Source organism: Aethalodelphis obliquidens, unplaced genomic scaffold (genome assembly GCF_003676395.1).
Source record: "Aethalodelphis obliquidens isolate GAN/ISIS:26980383/991018 unplaced genomic scaffold, ASM367639v1 scaffold3, whole genome shotgun sequence".
In the NCBI taxonomy this organism is placed as follows: Eukaryota; Metazoa; Chordata; class Mammalia; order Artiodactyla; family Delphinidae; genus Aethalodelphis; species Aethalodelphis obliquidens.
The window spans coordinates 15,587,672-15,609,479 of NW_020837947.1; the positions used below are offsets into that span (position 1 = coordinate 15,587,672).

The following is a 21,808-nucleotide window of genomic DNA, read 5'->3' on the forward strand; positions in this document are numbered from 1 at the left end:
CAGACCAACTGTCACTGGTTAGCTGTGCTCTCGTCCTAGGACAATGCAGAGCATTTCCTGAAGAGAGCTTCCTCTTACCTGTTTTGCAGACATGCAGTGTGGTCTACCAGTGAATAGTGAGAAAGGACAATTCTGTGGTCTGTGTTAGTTGGCAGGGGTCACAGGAAGCTATAGAACATTCTGGAAGGGAGACCCATATAGTAGCCACTTTCCCTGCTGGTTTTCCAACTTCCCTTTGGAACATGCCTGCCTGTTCTATGGTGACTGAAAATGAAATTAAAATAGCTTCCATCCGGCTTCCAACTCTCTCTGTGAATGCATAGCTATGCGTGATAAACATAACACAATAGATCGTTCAGAAGAGGGGAAAAATAATTCCCTAACCCTTCTCAAAGGGTCATTACCAAAATGAATTATTTGCATAAGTAAATGATGGAATTTTCTTGTTTTGTTCTGACTGCTGTGTTGGTTAGAGCCTATGATAGGATGTATGGAGGTGAGGCATTTTTCTGTGCCATTCCATATGCTGATGTCTAGGAAGAGTGAATCAGGCAGTCTGGAAAATTATGGTCAGTTCCTTCAAGAATATGGAAAACAGAAATTCACATTTCAAATACCAAGATGGCAGGGCAAGTCCCCTAGGAAATTCTAGAGTCCATGACAGTTGTGTCTTCTGAAGTCTCCTGTGTACACTGCCCTCTCCCTAATACCTGATCTCTCCCAGATCCTGTATCACTGGCTTTCTCTCCCCAGGATATGAAGGCATTTAAGAAAATACTTTTCAAATGTGACAACTGAAGATTCAAAATGAATTGTATAGTCTTTTAAATGAACCCATCTCCAAGGCAAGGTCTCCTTTCCAAGAAAAATTAACCTGTTTCTCTACTGCATCCCTAGTAGAGCCTTGTCCCAGACCTTCCTAAGGAAATGTAAATTTGTGATTTTGCCTAGATTTGAGCATTAATTTGCTAAGATATGAGTAAATAAATATGGTATCGACTATAAGTTCTCAGAGCTGTGACTTTGAGAGCAGTATGGTTCAGTGGAAAAGCTCCTGCTTTGGATCAGTCCTGGGTTCTAATTCCAGTACCACTGATTACTAGCAACCAGGTAATAAACATCACTGAACTTCATTTCCTTACCTGTAAGAGGATAATATCTTCTCACAGTGTCACTACAATGAGATATTATGTGTAAATATAATTTATGTCTCTCAGTAACTGCTAGCACTATATGAATTTTTGCTAGAACATTCAAGTCCAGTGGCGAGAGAGCTACAAGCCTATAAGATCGTTAATTCAAATCAAAAATGGAAACAGTGTAGGGGTGGTCCCAGTCCTGAGTTCCTCTCCAGAATTAAGATGAACAATCTCTCATCTTCATTGGAAAGAGACAGAGGGGGGAAATTGTGAATGCAGTTATAGGCATACCTCGTTTTGTTGGAGTTTGCAGATACAGCATTTTGTACAGATTGATGGTTCATGGCAACTTTGCGTTGAGTAAGTCTATTGGTACCATTTTTCCAACAGCATTTGCTTACTTCGTGTCTCTGTGTCATGTTCTGGTAACTCTTGCAATATTTCAAACTGTTTTTGTCATTATTATTATATTTATGGTGATCTGTGACCAGTGATCCTTTTTTTTTTTTTAGTTTATTGGGTTTTTTTAAAAAAATATAAATTTATTTATTTTTGGCTGCAGTGGGTCTTTGCTGCCGAGCATGGGCTTTCTTCTAGTTGCTGCGAGCGGGGGCTGCTCTTCATTGTGGTGGGCAGGCTTCTCATTGCAGTGGCTTCTCGTTGTGGAGCACGTGCTGTAGGCGCACGGGCTTCAGTAGCTGTGGCACGTGGGCTCAGTAGTTGTGGCGCACGGGGTTAGTTGCTCTGCAGCATGTGGGATCTTCCTGGACCAGGGCTCGAACCCTTGTCCCCTGCATTGGCAGGCGGATTCTTCACCACTGCGCCACCAGGGAAGTCCGATCCTTTTTTTTAGTTGAAGTACAATTGATTTACAATGTTGTGTTAACTTCTGCTGTATAGCAAAGTGACTCAGTTATGTATATATATATATACATTCTTTTTTTAATATTTTTTTCCATTATGGTTTATCATAGGATATTGAATATTGTTCTCTGTGCTATACAGTAGGACCTTGTTGTTTATCCATTCTATCAATATATATAAAAGCTTACATGTGCTTACCCCAACCTCCCACTCTATCCCTCCCCCAACCCCTCCCCCTCGTCAACCACCAGTCTGTTCTCTATGTCCGTGATTCTGTTTCTGTTTCATAGACAGGTTCATTTGTGTCATATTTTAGATTCCATATATAACTAATATCATGTGGTATTTGTCTTTCTCTTTCTGATTACTTCACTTAGTGTGATAATCTCTAGTTGCATCCATGTTGCTGCAAATGGCATTATTTTGTTCTTTTTTATGGCTGAGTAGTATTCCATTGTATATATGTACTACATCTTCTTTATCCATTCATCTGTCGATGGACATATAGGTTGCTTCCATGTCTTGGCTACTGTGAATAGTGCTGCTTTGAACATAGGGGTGTGTGTATCTTTCTGAATTGTAGTTTTGTCTGGATATATGCCCAGGAGGGGGATTGCTGGATCATATGATAATTCTATTTTTTGTTTTCTGAGGATCCTCCATAGTGTTTTGCATAGTGGCTGCACCAACTTACATTCCCACCAACAGTGTAGGAGGGTTCCCTTTTCTCCACACTCTCTCCAGCATTTGTTATTTGTTGGCTATTCTGACTGGTGTGAGTTGGTACCTCATTGTGGTTTTGATTTGCATTTCTCTAATAATTAACGATGTTGAGCATCTTTTCATGTGCCTCTCAGCCATCTGTATGTATGGCCAGTGATCTTGATGTTACTATCGCAAAAAGATTTCGACTCACTGAAGGCTCAGGTGATGATTAGCATTTTTTAGCAATAAACTATTTTTTATTAAGGTATGTACATTGATTTTTTTAGACATGTGCTTTCGTACACTTAATAGACTACAGTATAGTGTAAAAACAACTTTTATATGCACTAGGAAACCAAAAAATTCATGTGACTCAGTTTATTGCAGTAGTCTGGAACTGAACCCATAATATATTCGGGGTATGATTGTATTTTATATTTTTCCACTGGATGAAAGACAAGCCAGTTAATCTTCTGAAAAGAATTGGAGACTGGTAAATTTTGGTGTTGTTATTTCTGGCTCATTATTTTTAAAAAATTAGACATGAGTTCTCAGCCATGTGATCTTTCCACTTTCATATTTATTACTGGTGACAGTACTCACTGAGTGCCCGTCATTGTGCACTCCTGTGGTCATTACAGCAACCTAATGATGTGTGCAGATCATTACCCACATTTTTAGATGCAGACAGTGAGGCACAGAGGGTTTAAGACTTCAGACAAGGTCACACAGCTAGTAAATGATGAAGCCAGGATTTAACTTAACAGTCTTATACCAGCTCCAGCGGGAGGATAGCTTGTGCAGCAAGCCTTGCTGTGTGCTCGAGGACCTTCTGTCTTAGCTACAGAGCCAGGAAGCAGCTACAGCTCCATTGAGCCCTGCTTGTATGTACTTTCTGTTAGGGCATTAGAAACACAGAAGGAGGAGATCCATGAGCACTGGAGTAGTTGGATTGGCTACTTGTAGGGCTGTACTATGACTTTCTGGGCCCTAGGCACTTCATGGGCCCCTTCCTCCATTAAAAATAATAATAATAATAAAAATATGTATATATATACACACACATATATGTATGTGTGTGTGTGTGTAAAATTACTGTGTTGGTATAGAGATGAATATGACATGGGCTGGATTCACTATTATATATTATTATTATATTCCTGTTTTTTGTGATTTTCTTTTTTTTTTTTGGCCACACTGCCCTTGGCAGTGAAAGTGCAGAGTCCTAACCACTGGACTACCAGGGAACTTTCCTGGTTTCTGTGATTTTAAAAGAAATTAAAGGGAATTCCCTGGCGATCCAATGGTTAGGACTCAGTGCTTTCACTGCCGTAGCCTGGGGTCAATACCTGGTCAGGGAACTAAGATCCTGCAAGCCTCTCATCGTGGCCAAAAAAAAAAAAAAAAAGGAAAAGAAATTAAAACCTTTTTGTGGGCCCCTAAAAGTAAAAGTGCCATGGGCCCTGAGCTCTGTGCCCATCGTGCCTAGGGGACAGGTCAGCCCTGGCTTTGCGATGGCTGTAGGCATTCAGTCATGCTCCAAGGTATGGGTAGAAAGAATCTGAATAAATGGAAAGCCAAGATTTCAATTAATGGCGTGAGCAAATGGAACTGGGAATGAAAATGGCTTAAGCAGGGCACCCCAGCTGCCCACACTGGTGAGTGCTTGTCCGGGAGAGAAGGCAACATGGAGAGCCTTGAAGATTTGACCAAGGGATCTTGCACGGGCTGAGTCAAAAAGGATAATAACAGAATTTAGCGACTTCCGTACCCAAAGCTAGTTGAGAAGGAACAGTACCGTCCATGCTAAAGCTTTCATCCACCCGTGACAAAATGAGGAAAGTAAGCACAGTGTAGTGAGTTTTTTATAAGGCTAAATTTATTCGGTTTAAAGAACTATCCTTTTTATGTATTAAATCCTTCATGATTTGGGCTTTTAGACATAGCCTTACTTTACAATGAAGTGAAGGTGATAGCCTTAGTAAATGGTCATTTCTTTTAATATCTTTACTTGGCAAAATTAAAAATTGACAACCCTAAATTGGCCCCTAAAATTATTTTGAATTTTCATTGGTCCACAAAATCCGAAGGTGTTGAAGTCACCTCGCCATGTGGACAAGAGCCTAACTTTACTATGGCCCCAGTGCGACGCCAGCCCTATCATCTAGATTCAATATTCCCTGTCCCCATCTTACTGGGACACAGGTGTCCACAGCCTCAGGGGACAGTCACTTTCGTCCATGGACTGAGGAGCTCAGCCACAGTAATAGCAGTTCCCTGGCTGGCTGTTTCCCCTTTGGCTCGTCCATGGTCACTGTCTTCTTTTACAGTCTCACCCCGGATGTTCCTCTTCTTTTTCCTCCCCTCCCTATTTGGGAGGGAGTGGGGTTTCCACCACTACAGTAAAGTAGACAAGGGTAGAAATCAATTTGAAAGATACATCTGGTTCTCTAGCCTGCAGGAAATTGCTTATGCCTTACGCATCCCTCTCCTCGTTGGGCTCGAGTTTACGAAGGAAGCCCAAATTATTGGCTGTATTTAGGCTGGCACGCGTGGTCTTTTAGAGGCACAGTAGAATGCAGTGAACCTGCCGTGGCCTTGGCCGCGAGAAGCGAACATGGGCTGATCTAACTGCACTGATGCTGAGGGAGTGGGACGAGTGGCCTCTGCAGACACACTCCAGTAGGAATGTCTGAAAGCAGAAAGGCCAGGGACGACGCTCTTGCAGTTCCCGAGGCATAAGTGATGGAGACCTAAGGCTGCGTGTGGCCGAGAGGCAGAAAAGAGGTCTGCCTGACGTGGTGACCGATGGGATGAAGGGCTGGGTGAAAAGGAGCATTAAGGATGCCGTAATGAAATAACTGTATCGACAGCCCCTTCTGATTAACAGCACTAACACGTGACTACAATGGTCATTTTAAACCATTGCTTTTTCTGGCTCTAGTAGGTATCTGGAATAACTCTGCAATTTTCCATTTTGCAGTTGATTTTGTGATCCTTAGTGAATTCATGTATACTTCTTATTACAAATTACCAAGGAATTTTAGGTGCTACTTTTGGTGTTTTTTTGTTTGTTTGTTTTTTGCGGTACGCGGGCCTCTCACTGTTGTGGCCTCTTCCATTGTGGGGCACAGGCTCCGGACGCTCAGGCTCAGCAGCCATGGCTCACGGGCCCAGCCGCTCCGCGGCATGTGGGATCTTCCCAGACCGGGGCACGAACTCGCGTCCCCTGCATCGGCAGGTGGACTCGCAACCACTGCGCCACCAGGGAAGCCCTAGGTGCTACTTTTGAATAGTCTTATTTTAGTTGCAGGTGTTATGAACATTTCTGTTGATGCCATATGAGTAAAGAAGCTTTAATTTTTTTTGTTTGTTTCTTCATAAAATTCCTCATGTCAGCAGATCATTTCCAGTTCCTTTCCATTAAGCACTATATTTTGCAAAAATCTCACTTGAAATTACACTACAGCCCGAGGGTAACTCCTTCATTACCATACTGTCAATATAATAAGCCCACAAATGCTATGAATTCCTAGATGGCAAATAGTAGAATGACACAGCCATGGCTCATCAGAACCTGAGATAAAAATCCTGAGATTTGATCTTTCTGTATATTTGCTCTCAGTAGTATAACTGAATAAAACAGGTAAACAGTTAACAACCTGTCATTAAATCAGAAGTGCTGGTTTCCACCAACAAGCAGTTAGACACACCTGAGTTTAAATCTCAGCCCTATGACCCACTGACTACTTGAATGAACCCAGGTAAGCGCTGAACCTCTCTGAGTCTGACCAGAAAAAAATGCAGCTGTTAATGCCTGCCAAGCAGCATTGAGGTAAGAAAGTGAAGTAGCATGTCTGAGTGCCTTATGTATGCTCACTGTTCATTTTCTAAAGGAAGACGTGTCTGGACTGTTTCTGCATTCCATGGTATAAAGTCCAAGTACCGTTGACTTCTCTAGCTGAAGTCTTTCCCTCCTTCTCTGGGTCGGGGAGGAAGTGCTGGGACGGTGTGCTTTTTCCCCCATCTCTGTCCAGTGGTTTTTCACTAGCCTCACACTCTGCTTTATTAAGTTGGTCACATTACTTATCTCGAGTTTTAGTATCAAACATAGGCCTGTGTTTATTGGAGAAATAAAGCCCGTAAGTCCTTTCTTTAAGTGCATCCTTAAAAAATAAATAAGGATCTGTTTTCATGTCTGTTCCCTGAAGTTTCTGATGTACCTTCAATATGTTTTATTTATTTTCCACAGATAGTGGTTCCTCAGGGAAGCACAGAAAAGAGGAAAATTATATTTTTGAGTCAAAGAGCAATCGACGAAGAGGGGAACACCCAGCCCCAGAAGCAGGTAAACATTTACCTTGGAAATTCATTGCAGAGCAGAAACATTTACAGAGCCACATATCCTGTAGCTGAGGTTATTAGATGAATCTGCAAGAGTCCATGATAAGAACAGGGATCTGTGGGTCAGAAGAACTAGTATATTCTCATCTCCTATATCATACTTCATCTTGGGACTCTTGAACTAGTATCTTCACATCTTTGGACCTCAGCTTCCTGGATAATCACTACAGTCCCGTCCAGGTGTAACATTGTGTGGAACGAGTGATGCTCAGGACATAGTGGTTAAGAACCAGATGCCAAGGTTCAAATCCTTCGTCCATCACTAACTCGATGACCTTGGGCAAGTTATCTTCTCTCTCTGGATCTCAATTTCCTCATTGGTCGATGAACATAGTAACTATACCTGCCTCACAGAGCTGTTAGGGAGAATAAACGGAACGGTCATTATAGAGCATGCAGCATATCGCTTGGCTCATGCAATAAGCCATATAAATGATGGCTATTGTGATTGTTATTTGTGATCAACAAGGGCAGAGGTCTTAGAGTACCCAGTTCTCTCTCCAAGTGCTCCAGTGACAAAGACGGAAGACAACAGGAATGGTGAAAGAGTGTAGGTGGTACAGGGGATATTTAGTAAGTGGAAGAAGAATACTGTAATTTCATAATTTGGGTTATTTTTAACTAGAAAGAAAATACTTTCAAGATAGTCCTGTAGAAAGGTAAGTTTTAATCCTAAATCTCATAAACTAATTAATTAGTAAAAGAAAATTTAGGAGAACAAAATATGATTATTAAGCTATGGATCTAAACATTGAGAAAACTTTCTTTTTACACTAGAAGTAGTCTTTGTAATATCTGAACAATAGTCAAGTATCATTTTTAAATAATAGATGGGTAAAATAACCCAGGTATCAAGTACCTAGGTGCTGTCCAGGCTGCTGGCCTGCTGGACTTAGCCTGTCCCAGGATGTTTGAATAAAAACACCCATCGCCTTTCGACATACAGAGAGAACCGGGCCTGCCCCTTACCCCCATGCCCAGATGTATCCAGAGAGCCTCAGTTCTGATTGCCCGGTGCCTGTCCTAATTGTTACATATTTGAGTGTCACTCCCAGTCTTAGGAACAGAATACCCAATTCATCCCCTTAGCTGGTTTCTAAGAAAACTATGGTGATGTGTTTTAGAAGGGGTTGGGAAATTTTAAATCTCAAATTACCTAAACTAAAGAACACTGAAGAAACTATGCCAACTGAGTATTTAAAAGTCAAGAATAATTTTCAGTATCCTAGCAAGTATTTTTTGGGAGACTTCATGTTCTTTGTCATCAAAGCATTAATCAGGAATCAGATTTGACAGTTCAGCAACCTCATATCTGACTTTGGCAAACAGAAAATTCCCCTAGATTGTATGCGGTTTTATTGTTGCCATAGCTGCCTCTGAGCCCCAGACTTGGGATTGGGGTCTTCAGCCACAACAGCTCCCTTCCCCTGCAGCCTAAACGCTGGTGTTTTCAACAAGTTGAACTCACTTAGAAGGGCAGCCTCTAATCATTCTCCTACCCTGAACAAGCAGAACTGGGTCTGGGTATTGGGTTCCAGTTGGTAAGAAATGGTTTGGGGTTCCCAGGGTTTCTTTGGGGGTTGACCAAAGTCTCTTTTTTTGTCCAATTCCTTTGTAACATATCCGTCTTCTGTGGCTAGTGCAGGAAGATGCAGGGGGAACTGGCACCCTCAGGTCCAAACTTAGCCCTTTCAAAACTTCTTTCCTCAAAGTCGCCATTAGGAAACTGGAATGTATGTGCCAGCTCTAGAATCAAATTATAGACTGTTGGTTTATCGCAGATTTTTATCTTTCATAATTCTCTACGGGAATACTGGCCTCGCCCAAAAGACTGTCTTGTACCAAGAGTCGCTAATGCAACTTCCTTATCCCACCCTCCTGAACCCAGACTGAACTCTCAGACTGTTCCTGAGAATCTTCTTCAGGAGTTTCACCTAGGATTCCACAAATAAACCAGAGGTTGAAATGCCATTAGTATGTACTCAGCTCCAGGCCCTCTTGTCTTGGAGAGGAGGCCAGCCATACCTGGGACTGGTTTTAAGCTCAGAAAATCAAAGCTATCAGGAGTGAACTTCCTCAGTTACTTACCCCCAAATGTAAACACGTGTCGGTACCCACCCTCTCTTCTTTTCCTCCAGCATTAAAGGAAAAGGTGTCCCCTCTTTCCAAGGTCAGTCTCTCCCCCTGACCTTGATGCAGCTCCTTATCTCCTCAAGTCTGTTTCTCCATCATTTATTAACTCCCAGTGTTTATAATCTCTACTGGTTCATCCCCCTAGATGCATTCAGATCTCTAAAAACATATAAAAAACAAAACAGCATCCCTCAGCCTTCAATCTCCCTGTAAATGAATTCCCAGTTGCTAAGTGCCGCGGCCTCTCCAGGCTTCACCTCACTTGACCTCTCCTTAGGATTTGATTCCGCTGACCACTGGCGTCTTGAAATAGCCTCGTCCCTCTGCTTCCAGGACTCCCTTCTCCGTTGGTCGCCGACCATTTCTCTGACCTGTCTCTTCCTGTGCTCCTTGGTCCTCCTCTTTGTCCGCCCTCTGAAATGTTGCTGCTCCCTGGGGCCTTGTCCCTGGCCCCCTTCTCCCTTCCTCTCTGGCGGTCTCACCCACTTTAGTCCCTGCAACCATCACCTTAACGCTGAAGGTCCCCACATGTTCAGGCCCAAATCATCGAAGAGCCTAGAGAAAATTCCACCTGGGTTGGCTGTTGGCATCTCAATTTGAAACTGTGGAAAAATAATCATCTCCCTCACCCACCCCAAGCAAACTCCATCATACATCTAAGTCACTCGAGCAAAGACCCTGGGGACCAGGTACACGGCCCACTCCTCTTTATAGCTGTACTTCATGTATATTCTGTCATAGCAACTGTAATACTTTATTGTATCTCTGCATGTAAATGTCTATCTACCCAGAATTGAAGTCATTAAAAAACAATCTCATTGAACTTTTGGAGAAGTGGTATACCACAGTAGTTCTGGAACAGTACTGTCTGGGGCCATATCCTGACTCTACCATACTGAGAGAAGTCAAGTCACTTAATTCTCAATGCCTTAGTTCCCTCATTTGTGAAATGGGGATAATAAAAGTACGAACTCATATGGTGGTTGTGAGAATTAAATTACTTAATCTATAAAGCGCTCTTTATTATCTTTGATTACCAGTGTCAGGCACATGACTGTTAATTTATGCAAAATGAATAAATAAATGGAAGAAAATGTTATGAAATCAGCTTATGCAATGGAGGTTTTTGCTCCTCTCGTTCCACCAGTTGGCAAGACCCCTGTAGCTAAAAATAGTTCCACCATATCATCTCCAAGCCTGGCCTGACTCCAGAGCAGATCAGACTAAGAATAGACCCTGCTGAGCTTGATAAGAAAGACTGATCTGGGGTACACACTGTTCCTTCCAGACTCCTGAAAGGCTCTAAAAGCTGCTTCTAGTCTAGGTGTCTAGGATCAATCCCACAGGGAAGAAAACCTATGAAGGAGAACTAGCGATTTTTTTTCCTCAAGTTTTCAATAATGGTTCTACTGGCTGAGAGTAGGTTCTCTGGATTTAAGAAACAAAAATTTCTTAAAGCCCTAACCAGAGCAAGAAATCAGGAGTTAGTCCATACTTATTTTAATGGTGAATGACCATGTATGAATCCATAGATGTAAGCTATGACTGCAATGAAGATATTCCCTGTGGTCACAATGTCTTTACAGTTGGATATAAGGGTAATCTGACTGCAACGTTTGTACCCACTGATGGCCTATAAATTTTACAGGAACCTGGTACACAGTTTGGTTTTAAGGAACTCTTGGTTTGAGACCTAGACCTGCAGCTTACAAGCTATGTGCTCTTGGGCCAATTACTCAATCTTTCTGCACCTCGGTTAATCTGCAAGATGGAGGTACTATAAGTACCTACTTGAGTTGTTCAGATTAAATACAACAGTGCATGCGCAGTGCTTATCATATAATGGATTGTGGCTGTTATTGGTATTAACCACTGACCTACCCTGTTCATTTCCGACCTTTGCACAGGTGCAGTGCTACCCCTGGCCCTGGGTTTGGCTATCACTGCTTTGCTGCTTCTCATGGTTGCTTGTCGACTACGGCTGGTGAAACAGAAACTTAAAAAAGCTCGTCCCATTACATCTGAGGAGTCTGACTACCTCATAAATGGGATGTATCTATAATAAGTGTAATTTAAATAGCTGAGGGCAAGAACATGTTTCACTTATAATTTGTATATATTTTGGGTTCTGATATTTATAACCTCTTCTGTTTTTTGTTTTGTTTGTTTTTAACCTCTTCTGTTTAACTAAGAAAACTACTGAAAACCCTGAAGATTCTGCAAATACTAAACCTTTGTTTTTAGTTATTGATTTTCCTTGGGAAGTATGTGAAATATTTTGAAATTTAGAGAGGAGTCCATATGACTACAGACTTTTACAAATCTAACTCTGATTTACATAAGCTGCCCCTAAAAACAGAAATTTGCAGTTAGCCAAGGCAGAAAATTCCGAGTCTCTAGAGGTTCCTGGGAAAGGCAGTGTTAACTCTTTCTAGAAGCCAGCCATTGGCACTTCATACCACCCCACTTCCCTCGCCCTGTGGCCCTCCCATTTCTCACTTTAAGCTTCCAGTGTTCTCCTTTCTCTTCTCTTCAAAACCTATTTCTGAGGATGGAGCTCAAGTGAGTGTACACCTTCAATGAGATGTTATCCACGGCAGGAATATCTAAGTTATAAACCTAATGAACAGGTCAGTAAGGCCTAGGGAAGGTGAATATGAGTTCTTCCGAATGCCTGACATCGTGTCATGTATGTGGCTGCTTCATTCTCCCAAAGGAGAATGACTCAGACTTTGAATTACAAATAGCTCTAACATGGTCATGGAAGCAGAGAACCTGGCAGGTCAAAAATTTTAACAGAAACCTAGCTGAGGGAAAAATGAGCAAGGAGGATGATTAGTTCTTGTATCTGCTCAACACTGCTCATTTATATAGTCACTGGTTTTCAGCATTAGTATGTGTTGATGGAAGAAAAAAACTGCATTCAAATTGAAAAACAGAACACTGAATGGATTTCTGGGTACAGCTTTTGTAAAAATGTCACGTGTTTAAGTATCAGCGGTTCTTCCATTCAGTGGAGTGATGCCATTTTTCCGTTATTTATTTAATGCTCTAAAATGTTACAATGTCCACACAGCTAGTGCCAGGCTTATGTACTCCCAGAGCATAAGGGAGTTTTGCACAAATTCATCTTTACAGAAAACCAGCATCTAGCTTAGCATCTTTTACCTTTTAATCTGTAGGATTTTAAAGGCATATTATTTCCACCATTGCTTAATGCTGGGACTATGCACATTCTAGAAATTATTCTACTGAGAGGAATGTATAATGTGATGTTCCTAGTCACATGTTTTTTGTTTTTACCATAAGTGGCAAATCTTTTAAAATACTTGAAAACCCTCTAGAAAACTATTTTTAGACTGAACCTGATGTAAGTTATTCCTTTAGCAAAGACTTAATTTGGGTCAGAGATATACATTAACAAATGGATAGTTAGTTCTAGGAAAACAAAGAAATTGGTTATTTTTATTTCCTAAGAAACTCAAGCATGAATTTTAGAATTGAGCAAAGATTTAAATTTCTCCTTAAGGAGTTTAGAGAAATGACTGTGTGAATGAACCTAAGATGTCTGTACTCTGTATGTGATGCTGTGCAGTTTGTTTTTCTATAGAAGGATGTCACCTATAGCCATATCCAATAAAATAAAAACTGATGAGGCATGCATCTTTCAGCACATCTTTTATACATGAAGAAACTAAACACAATTTAGTATTGCCATGGTGTTGAAACACTTGATAAAAGATGTCCCATATCTATATGTACAGTATTCTTTAATAAATTTTATTATATTCCTAAGCCTTTTTTTACACCTTTTAATATAATCATAGCTGCTAGTACAGATGGTCCCTGACTTACGTTGCTTCGACTTACATTTTTTTTTTACTTTATGATGGTGCAAAAGTGACACATTCAGTAGAAACCACACTTGGAATTTTGAATTTGGATTTCTTCCTGGGCTACTGATACACTTACTGTACATCCTCTCTCGTGATGCTGAACGGTGGCAGCATAGGTCTTTTTCCCTAGAAAATAATCCTTTTTACTATTGATTTAAAACTGATACAGTAGTGTTAACAGGGAAATTCTGCAGGCTCTTTGATCCATAAGGTAATTTCTAGGCAAAATCCTGACAGGATAATCACCTAAAAATTAAAATAAACAAATAATGCTGGCAAAACAGATTACTCAGTGTGAGGCAGTCCTTTAAAGGGCACAGTAAAAAGTGTTCAGGGCATGGAATTCAAATACAAATGTCCTCAGCTGCCCTAGGCTGTTGGACTGCTGCCTCTTATGCTTAAGGTGCCCTCAGTATTGCCATCACCTGCCCTTTGACCAAAAGTGTTATTCTGTGATGCCCATCCTACTGGGACACTCCACCCAAGTGAGAAAGAGTTCTTGAGACCCAGCAGCCATAGAACTTCATCTAACGTTAGGAAAGAAAAAGGAAAGGCAAGAAGGGAAAAGGAAGAGAAGAACAGGAAGAGGGGGAAAGAGAGAATGAGGAAGAGGGGAGGGTTTCACCGGCCCAGCACAGCACTCTGGAGGCACTAAGGTGAGGGAGCACTTCTCAGAGTCCTGGCCCCAGCAACACAAAGTCAGTTAAAAAGATAAAGCCTCGGGCTTCCCTGGTGGCACAGTGGCTGAGAATTCGCCTGCCGGTGCAGGGGACACAGTGAGAGGCCCGTGTACTGCAAAAAAAAAAAAAAAAAAAAAAGTGTAATCAACTTTTTTTTTTGAACAACGCAGATTTCAAAAATTAGGGCAATGGGATCTAAAGTATTTGTACAATGTTAATGTATACTTTTAACCCAGATGTCATTTTTAAATACTACTTGGGAAAGGGTTGACACCCTCGTTAGAAAATAGAATTCTTAATTTAATTCTTAATTGAGAGCTAGATTTGGCTTTAATAAAATCAAATCTGTAAAAATCACCTTGTTTCAACAGGACCTCACTAGACTGGAACTTTTAAAAATGTTTTTATTGTTGTCCTTCATATTATGTAAAGAAGTCCTTCTAATAAGGAAAAATGAAATGCTAAAATATTTTAGAAATTATGAATACTAAAGATTAAAGAGACGTTTCTTCTCTGACCAAAACATATATTAATTCAATTCTTTTCAAGAGAAAAGTTCATAGATAGAATTAAGATTCATTATTTCCATCTTTACACATTTATTGATGCTCCCCTAAAATCCATTCCTCTTTATTCAACATTTAAAAAAATTTTTTTTTTTTTTTTTTTTTTTTTTTGCCATGCCACACAGCATGCAGGATCTTAGTTCCCTGACCAGGGGTCAAACCCGTGCCCCCTGCAGTAGAAACGTGGAGTCTCAACCACTAGACCGCCAGGGAAGTCCCTAAAAATTTTAACTCAAAAAGTTTAAAGTCCAAGAGCAATGCTTGGCATAGCATTTGTCTGTACCAATCAGATGCCACTTGGTTTGTCTTACCAGATTTATAAACTGTCCCCTCAACCAGACTACAAACTTCTTGAGAGTAAGGGCCTTTTTCTATCCCCAAGACCTAACAAAGGGACTTACGTAGAGTAAAATGTTGATAATAGCTAGGAAGGATACAGACTAGTGAATAAGTTGAAGAATTAAAGTCCTAAAGAATACTTGATGTTTGAAACTACCGCCCGCAAATGACTGACAGAGTCCTGGATCAAAAGGGTTCATGGCCTGAGTCCAGAAGCAACACTAACAACAGCAAACTGAAGCCAGCAATGAATTCACAAGTTTTGGCCACCAACTAATGCAAGTTTCCTGTGCCTAAGACCCTGCCCAAGAAGAGACACTGGTAAAAACATGCATGCGTAATTTTTTTAAAGCCATTTTCAAAGAAGTAATGTTTAAGACTTTAACTTAAGATGTGGGGGGAGGTGCCTCATCCCCTCACGAAGGATCTATTTGCCAGAATCATACACACTTCCACACAGCAGGGGGAAGGGCTTTGCTGGGAGTGCTAGTTCTGCTAGCTCTAGAGCTTATATCTCTTCAAGTTCTAGAACCCTTAGAGAGACTAAGATCCTAATAGAAAGGTATAAAATTACAGCATTTAAGCAAGATCCCAACGTGTTACTGCCTTCTTAGAAACTCATTTTACAGTCGTTATATTAATAAATCTATTTATAGGTAATGGATGGGTTTTGGTAAATTTATCCTCAACCGTGTTCTTTCTTGACATTAAGTCAGTGCATTCATTCACCCTTTCATTCATTCAGCATTTATTGTACATCTGAGGCCCTGTGTTAAGCAAAGAAAAATAGTAAATGAGGTGTAGTTCTTGTCCTTGAGAAACGTAGTCACATTCCACAAATGTACAGTTAGATTAATGCTCTTAACCTGCTCAGATTTCACAAAATGGAGCATCAGAGAAACCACCTTTTTCTCTGTGATCTTGGCATTGTGTACCTGGTGGACACGCGATTCTTCTATGTTCAAACACCGCCAATGCCTTTCACTTTTAACTTTATTTGGCAAAGCAGCACTGCATCAACTGTTCAGTGACTAGGACGCAGCTTACACAGCATGTTAAATCCATATACATTATGAGCAGCAAATCAGAAACAGAAAAACAATACTGAGCTCCTAGAATTTTTAAAGAGAGAAAGGAAGAACTATGTCAGTTATGTCCAATCTGAACAGCTGAGTGTTTTAAGGGACATCACCTGTCATCTTCTTAAGTTTTAATATTTACAAATGCTTAGCTTTAAGGTAACAAAGCAGCCGATTGTATCTACAACATGCTATTCTATGACACCACATCAAAAGCTTTAAAAAGGAAGCTCATCTCTATTTTCTTAGTAGCATCTAAAATACACCCAAAAACCAAGAATCTTAACTTATGAATGGTGGTGTTACCTGATGCACAAAAGCAATCTGATAAATTAACATCTGAACAGAATTAAGTGTCTAAGAAAAGAAAAACCACTCCTCAAAATCAATTCACAAACTATGTTTTCCATTTTGCAGAACCCTTCCTTTTAACATTTAAAGTAAAACGTGGGCATGTTAAAGTAATAATACACAAATTTATATTTGCATCCTTCTACCAATTTGGCTTCTGTGCCTCTTTGAAGAATTAGAAACCTCACAAAACCACACATTTTCATGCTGAAAATAGTGTAAGAAAGTCCAACACAAGCTGTGATGCTGTTGATTTTCAAAAGCTTTGAGGACTGAGATGAGCAATCCACTGTAATATTATATACTGGTCAAGCTGATGTTGCTTTTACAGTTCGTCCCTGGTGGGGGAAAAGGAGAGAAATATATAAGTAGGAGTTACATATTACAAAACTTGGCTTTCTAATAGTTTAGATACAACTAATAAATCAGTAAAAATACACTGATCCCCAAGCATTATTAAAAACAAAAACAAAACTGAGCAAATGATCCAAGTCAAAGCAAAAATGGAAATCAGCCATTTCAGACATCCTTCGTGCTACTCCAGAATGAAGAATGAAAACTAAAGGACCTGAATTCTTTATTTTTTAATTCAAAAGTAACTTTCTTCCTTCAAGACCAAATATTCAGAGAAATGGTAACTTTTAGATCCAGGATCTTGCTAATACTATGTATTGTAAAATAATAACGAGTAGTTAAGAGTTCAGATAATTCTTTACAGCTACATTCACAAAATTGGACAAAAATTTAGTCTTTTGTTTAGGGTATCTGTTAGCAATTGTCGAGTGCGTCAATCTCAACCCAAACTCTTTGTGAGAAAACGCATCATCTGTAGGTATAATATACCTGTCAGCTGATTTCATAAGACAGCTTTATCAGCTCCAAAAGAAACCATTCGCTCAGCCAGGTGCAGCACTGTACCAGCAACTGCCAGTGAGAGGAAGGAAGGAAGAAAAATGCAGTCTAAAATAAATTGTATGGTATATAAATTATACCTCAATAAAGCTCTTAAAAGTGAAAAAATAAAGCTACCAGAAAAGCCTAAAAGCTTCTTATTTGAGGGTAATCTGAGTAACAAAAAACATTGTTAAAGACTCAAGTACTTTAGGAGTAAATAAGTATGACGTTTGCAACTAAATCTCAAGTGACTCAGGAAAAAATGTTACATATATGTATATATATAGAGAAAGAGGGAGTGAAAAGGAATGTGGAAAAACGTTAATAATCCATAACTCTGGATGAAGAGATTCAGGAGCTCTTTGTACTATTCTTGCAACTTGTCTATAATAAAAATTTTAAAGTTTTTTTAAAAGCTGTTAAAATAAATTTGAAGGGAAGGTAAATAAAGAGCTAAAATTTCCCAGGTAAGTGGTGAATTAAGGGATTATTGGCCAGTACAGTATTTTTTATAAAATATGAATTTTATAAATTGTGCAAGAAAATATTTTTAAAATGACTTCTCCCATCAGCTGTCTTTGTCATACAGCACTGGATTATCTGTTAAATGATAAGTTATCAGTTCTTGTTCCTCTTCTTCCAAATAATTTAAGTACTGTAATTCTCATAAAACAGCTTTTACTTAAATTCATGCAAGCATTAAAGTACTTAATCTTCAAAGAGTTCACTTGCAGAGTGCTCTATTCATAAATTAAATTCACTTGTGCTTTTTAAAATATAGATTAAAGATACTATTGTTGTTTTTTTAAATAATTTTACATTTTATTTACCTGTTGCAAGGCATTAAGGATTCTGTCAATAAATATCCTTATTGCCCAGCAATACAGTATATATCCTCTCCATTTAAAAATTTTTTTGAAAAGGGAAAAGGATAAAAACTCTCAACAAACTGGGTATAGAGGGAACGTACCTCAACATAATAAAGGCCACATATGACAAGCTCACAGCTAACATCATATTCAACGGTGAAAAGCTGAAAGCTTTTCCTCTAAAATCAGGAACAAGACAAGGATGCCCACTCTCGCCACTTTTATTCAACATAGTACTGGAAATCCTAGCCAGAGCAATTAGGCAAGAAAAAGAAATAAAAGGCATCAAAATCAGAAAGAAAGAGGTAAAACTGTCTCTTTTTGCAGATGACAACTAAAATTAGTTGTTTCTATATACTAATAATAAACTATCAAAAGAAAAATTAAGAAAACCATCTTATTTACAATTATATCAAAAAGAATAAAATATCTAGAAATAAATTTAACCAAAGAGGTGAAAGAGTTGTACACTGAAAACTATAGAAAGTTAATGAAAGACACTGAAGATGATACAAATAAATGTAAATATATTCCGTACTCATGGATTGGAAGAATTAATGTTGTTGAAATATCCATACTACCCAAAGCAATCTACTGATTCAATATAATTCCTATCAAAATTCCAATGTCATTTTTCACAGAAATAGAACAATCCTAAAACATGTATAGAACCATAAAAGACTCCAAATAGCCAAAGCAAACTTTAGAAAGGACAACAAGACTGGAGGCATCACACTTCCTGATTTCCAACTATATTACAAAGCTATAGTAATCAAAACAGTATGGTATTTGGCATAAAACAGACACAGAGACCAATGGAACAAAGAAATAAACCCATGCATATATGGTCCATTAATTAAGGAGCCAAGAATATACAACGGAGAAACAGTCTCTTCAATAAATGGTGTTGGGAAAACTGGAGAGCCACATGAAAAAGAATGAAACTGGACCCCTATCTTACACCACACACACAAAAATTAAGTCAAAATGGATTAAAGACTTGGATGTAAGATCTAAACTTATTGTGGTGATCATTTTGCAATATATACATCTATCAAATCACTATGTTGTACATCTAAAACTAATGCAATGCTATATGTCAATTATATCTCAATAAAACTGGAAAAGATCATATTGTTAAAAAGTGTTTAATGATATGGGACAATGTTGATGACATTTTATTAAATAAAAAGAGATTACAAAATAATGCTACCATATGATCTCAGGATTACAAAAGAGATTTATATAGATCTATGGATAAAAGAAGAAAAAATCTACAAAATGTTAATAAGAGGTTACCTCTAGATTCTGGGATTATGGGTGACTTTTATTCTTTGTATTTTTTTCCTATTTTTACAATGCATATACATTACTTTGGTAGTCAGGAACAGTATTGTTGAAAACAAATAGAAGGCAATTTATAGCACCCCCTCCAAAAAAAACGGAAAAGAAATTAAGTTTACAGACCTGAGTTTGTAACATTTAGGGTGCCAAAGAAAACCAAAAATTTGCTGCCATGGCAAGTATAACCTTGTCACATCCTAAGACTCCAAATTCCATTAACCTTATTAATTTTTCCTAATATTTAAAATTCTACATAACCATATTTTTCTTTATCTGACTTACATGCATAGATCATTTACAATAAAAGAGTACATCCTAAATTTCTAAAAAGGCTCTTTAAAATTGTATATATGTGTTAATATTTCATTAGATTAATAACTAAATATTTGTTACTTTATTGTATAATAATTATACATAATTTAATTATTAGGTTAATAACTCTAAGTTACTAACATTTAGTATTATGTATGCTTTATCAAGAACAACTGAAAATATGTACTACCAGGAAATAACAATCAAAATCCATGAACATTTTCTAATCAATGGGCTTTCTGAGGTAATAAAAGCTTTGTACAATTAACTTTGTACAAAGCATTATGAGAGACATAAAAAGAATTCCAAAAGCAACAGAATACATTCTTGCCTTTAAGGATGTAAAATATGTCATAATGCTGTAACACATGTAAAGAAATTTAAAAAGCACATTATAGAACAATATGGAACACAGGATCAGCTGGATATCCTAGGACCTAAACTGTCAATCCTAGAAATGCCAGTCAATTCATAACATTTTTTTCATGTGTACATGGCACTTTTAAGAAGACATCGATAGACGAAGTACTTATGGAATGAGAACCCTGAAACATTCCTCAGTTTCACAAACCAGAAATGGACTTATTCCTTTGACTCTTGTGGCTATTAAAAACAAAAATAAAATAAAACTTACCAGAAGATTAACAAAATGTTGATTTCTAGATAAATAAAATAAATATACTTGTATAAAATAAAATACAAATTTAGAAATCATTAAGTTTACAAAGCAACCAATACAACTATTAAATATCTATAGTCTTGAACATCATACTACAGATTCTAAGTCTATAGCCTATCTCTCTGACATTCTCTCCCCTTTTATTAATCCACCAAAATTGCAAGGAACATTTTTCCAAGTATAAGGGGACAAAAGTCTACATTCAAGTTTGGGGCTTTATTTGGCACTAGAATTCAGCAGGCCCACTAAGTTCTCTCTCTTTTTTTCCATCTAGTTTCTATCACACCTTCCGATATAAGACTGGATCTCACTCTCACAGAGCACTCCAACTAGCTCTGGATGCCTCAGTCAGAGAAGGATGGAAAGCTGGTGAGAAACAAGAGAATGTTCGTAAGAAAGCACTAGGATGAGTTCTTGAATTAATCCTGAAGAAATTCTGAAAGAACAGAAATCATCTAGCCTGGCAGGAAACTGACTAGGGAGCTTTTTGCATAATTCTCATGTGAGATGAGAAAATGTAGGCAACCCTTTTTAACCACATTCTATCCTTACCACCACTGCCTTAATTCAGGCCACCATCACTGTACCCCTGACTTGCTACAGATACCTCCTATTTCTGACCCTAGTTTTGTCCCTTTCCAATCTACTCTCTACCCCACTGCCAGAATTATCTTTCTGAAATGGAATTCTGATTGCTTCACTGCCTGGCTTAAACAATCCCTCCCTACCACCCTCAAGGCAGAGCCAACACACCACACTCTAATTGCCTGTTTGTCTTGTCTCTACTTGACTATAAGTTCCACGAAAATGGTCAGTTTCAAATTTACAGCTGTGTATTCCTGGCCCTAAAGCAGTGCCTACATAGTGGGCACGCAAACACTTGTTGAATTAATGATGTATTAAGAAGGTCCTCACACTGAAAAATATTTAACAAATTTAACAACAGAACAAATTGCCAAAGAAAAGTATTAGATGTTGCTTTTCCAAAGGCAATTTAAAATAAAGGCTTTTTTCTTTTTTTTCCTGTCTAGGACAGTTTACGCATAGATTAGCCTGACGGGGATAGAAATAGGGCACACAAAAACTAGATGTCCTCTCAAATCTATTCCACACCTAAATTTAAAAAGCAGCAGACGGGGACTTCCATGGTGGTGCAGTGGTTAAGAATCCGCCTGCCAATGCAGGGGACACAGGTTTGATTCCTGGTCCGGGAAGATCCCACATGCCGCAGAACAACTAAGCCCGTGCACCACAACTACTGAGCCTGCGCTCTAGAGCCCACGAGCCACAACTACTGAGCCCACGTGCCCCAACTACTGAAGCCCTTGTGCCTAGAGCCAGTGCACTGCAACAAGAGAAGCCGCCGCAATGAGAAGCTCACGCACCGCAATGAAGAGTAGCCCCCGCTCACCGCAACTGGAGAAAGCCCGCATGCAGCAACGAAGACCCAACGCAGCCAAAAATTAATTAATTAATTATTTTAAAATAAAAAGCAGCAGAGGTATTTGCTGTATGGGAGGAAAGGGGAAGGAAAGAGGTGGTGAGAGCTGACTT

At 39.0% G+C, this 21,808-nt stretch overlaps 2 protein-coding genes across 8 annotated transcripts in view; one reads left to right on the forward strand and one right to left on the reverse strand.

Annotated features, from left to right (window-relative positions):
• Positions 1-21,808, forward strand: part of LRP11 (LDL receptor related protein 11) — a 65,485-nt gene that overhangs the window by 32,880 nt on the left and 10,797 nt on the right. Inside the window, exons 6-8 of one of the 5 annotated variants that reach the window (XM_027083599.1) lie at positions 6,961-7,056; positions 20,529-20,623; positions 21,286-21,468. In XM_027083599.1, coding sequence (XP_026939400.1) covers positions 6,961-7,056; positions 20,529-20,587 — 155 coding nt within the window. In that variant the 3' untranslated portion in view covers positions 20,588-20,623; positions 21,286-21,468. Of the gene's footprint in view, positions 1-6,960; positions 7,057-11,152; positions 13,041-20,528; positions 21,469-21,808 lie in introns of those variants that run through there. The other 4 variants (XM_027083608.1, XM_027083617.1, XM_027083588.1 and 1 more) reach the window with 4 other exon arrangements.
• PCMT1 (protein-L-isoaspartate (D-aspartate) O-methyltransferase) overlaps positions 15,702-21,808 on the reverse strand; it is a 46,725-nt gene continuing 40,618 nt past the window's right edge. For all 3 annotated transcript variants that reach the window (XM_027083637.1, XM_027083636.1, XM_027083641.1), the window contains one exon: positions 15,702-16,494. Coding sequence is in view for 2 of the 3 variants with exons in the window: in XM_027083641.1 (XP_026939442.1) it covers positions 16,465-16,494 (30 nt within the window). In the remaining variant the exon portion in view is untranslated. The remainder of the gene's footprint in view (positions 16,495-21,808) is intronic.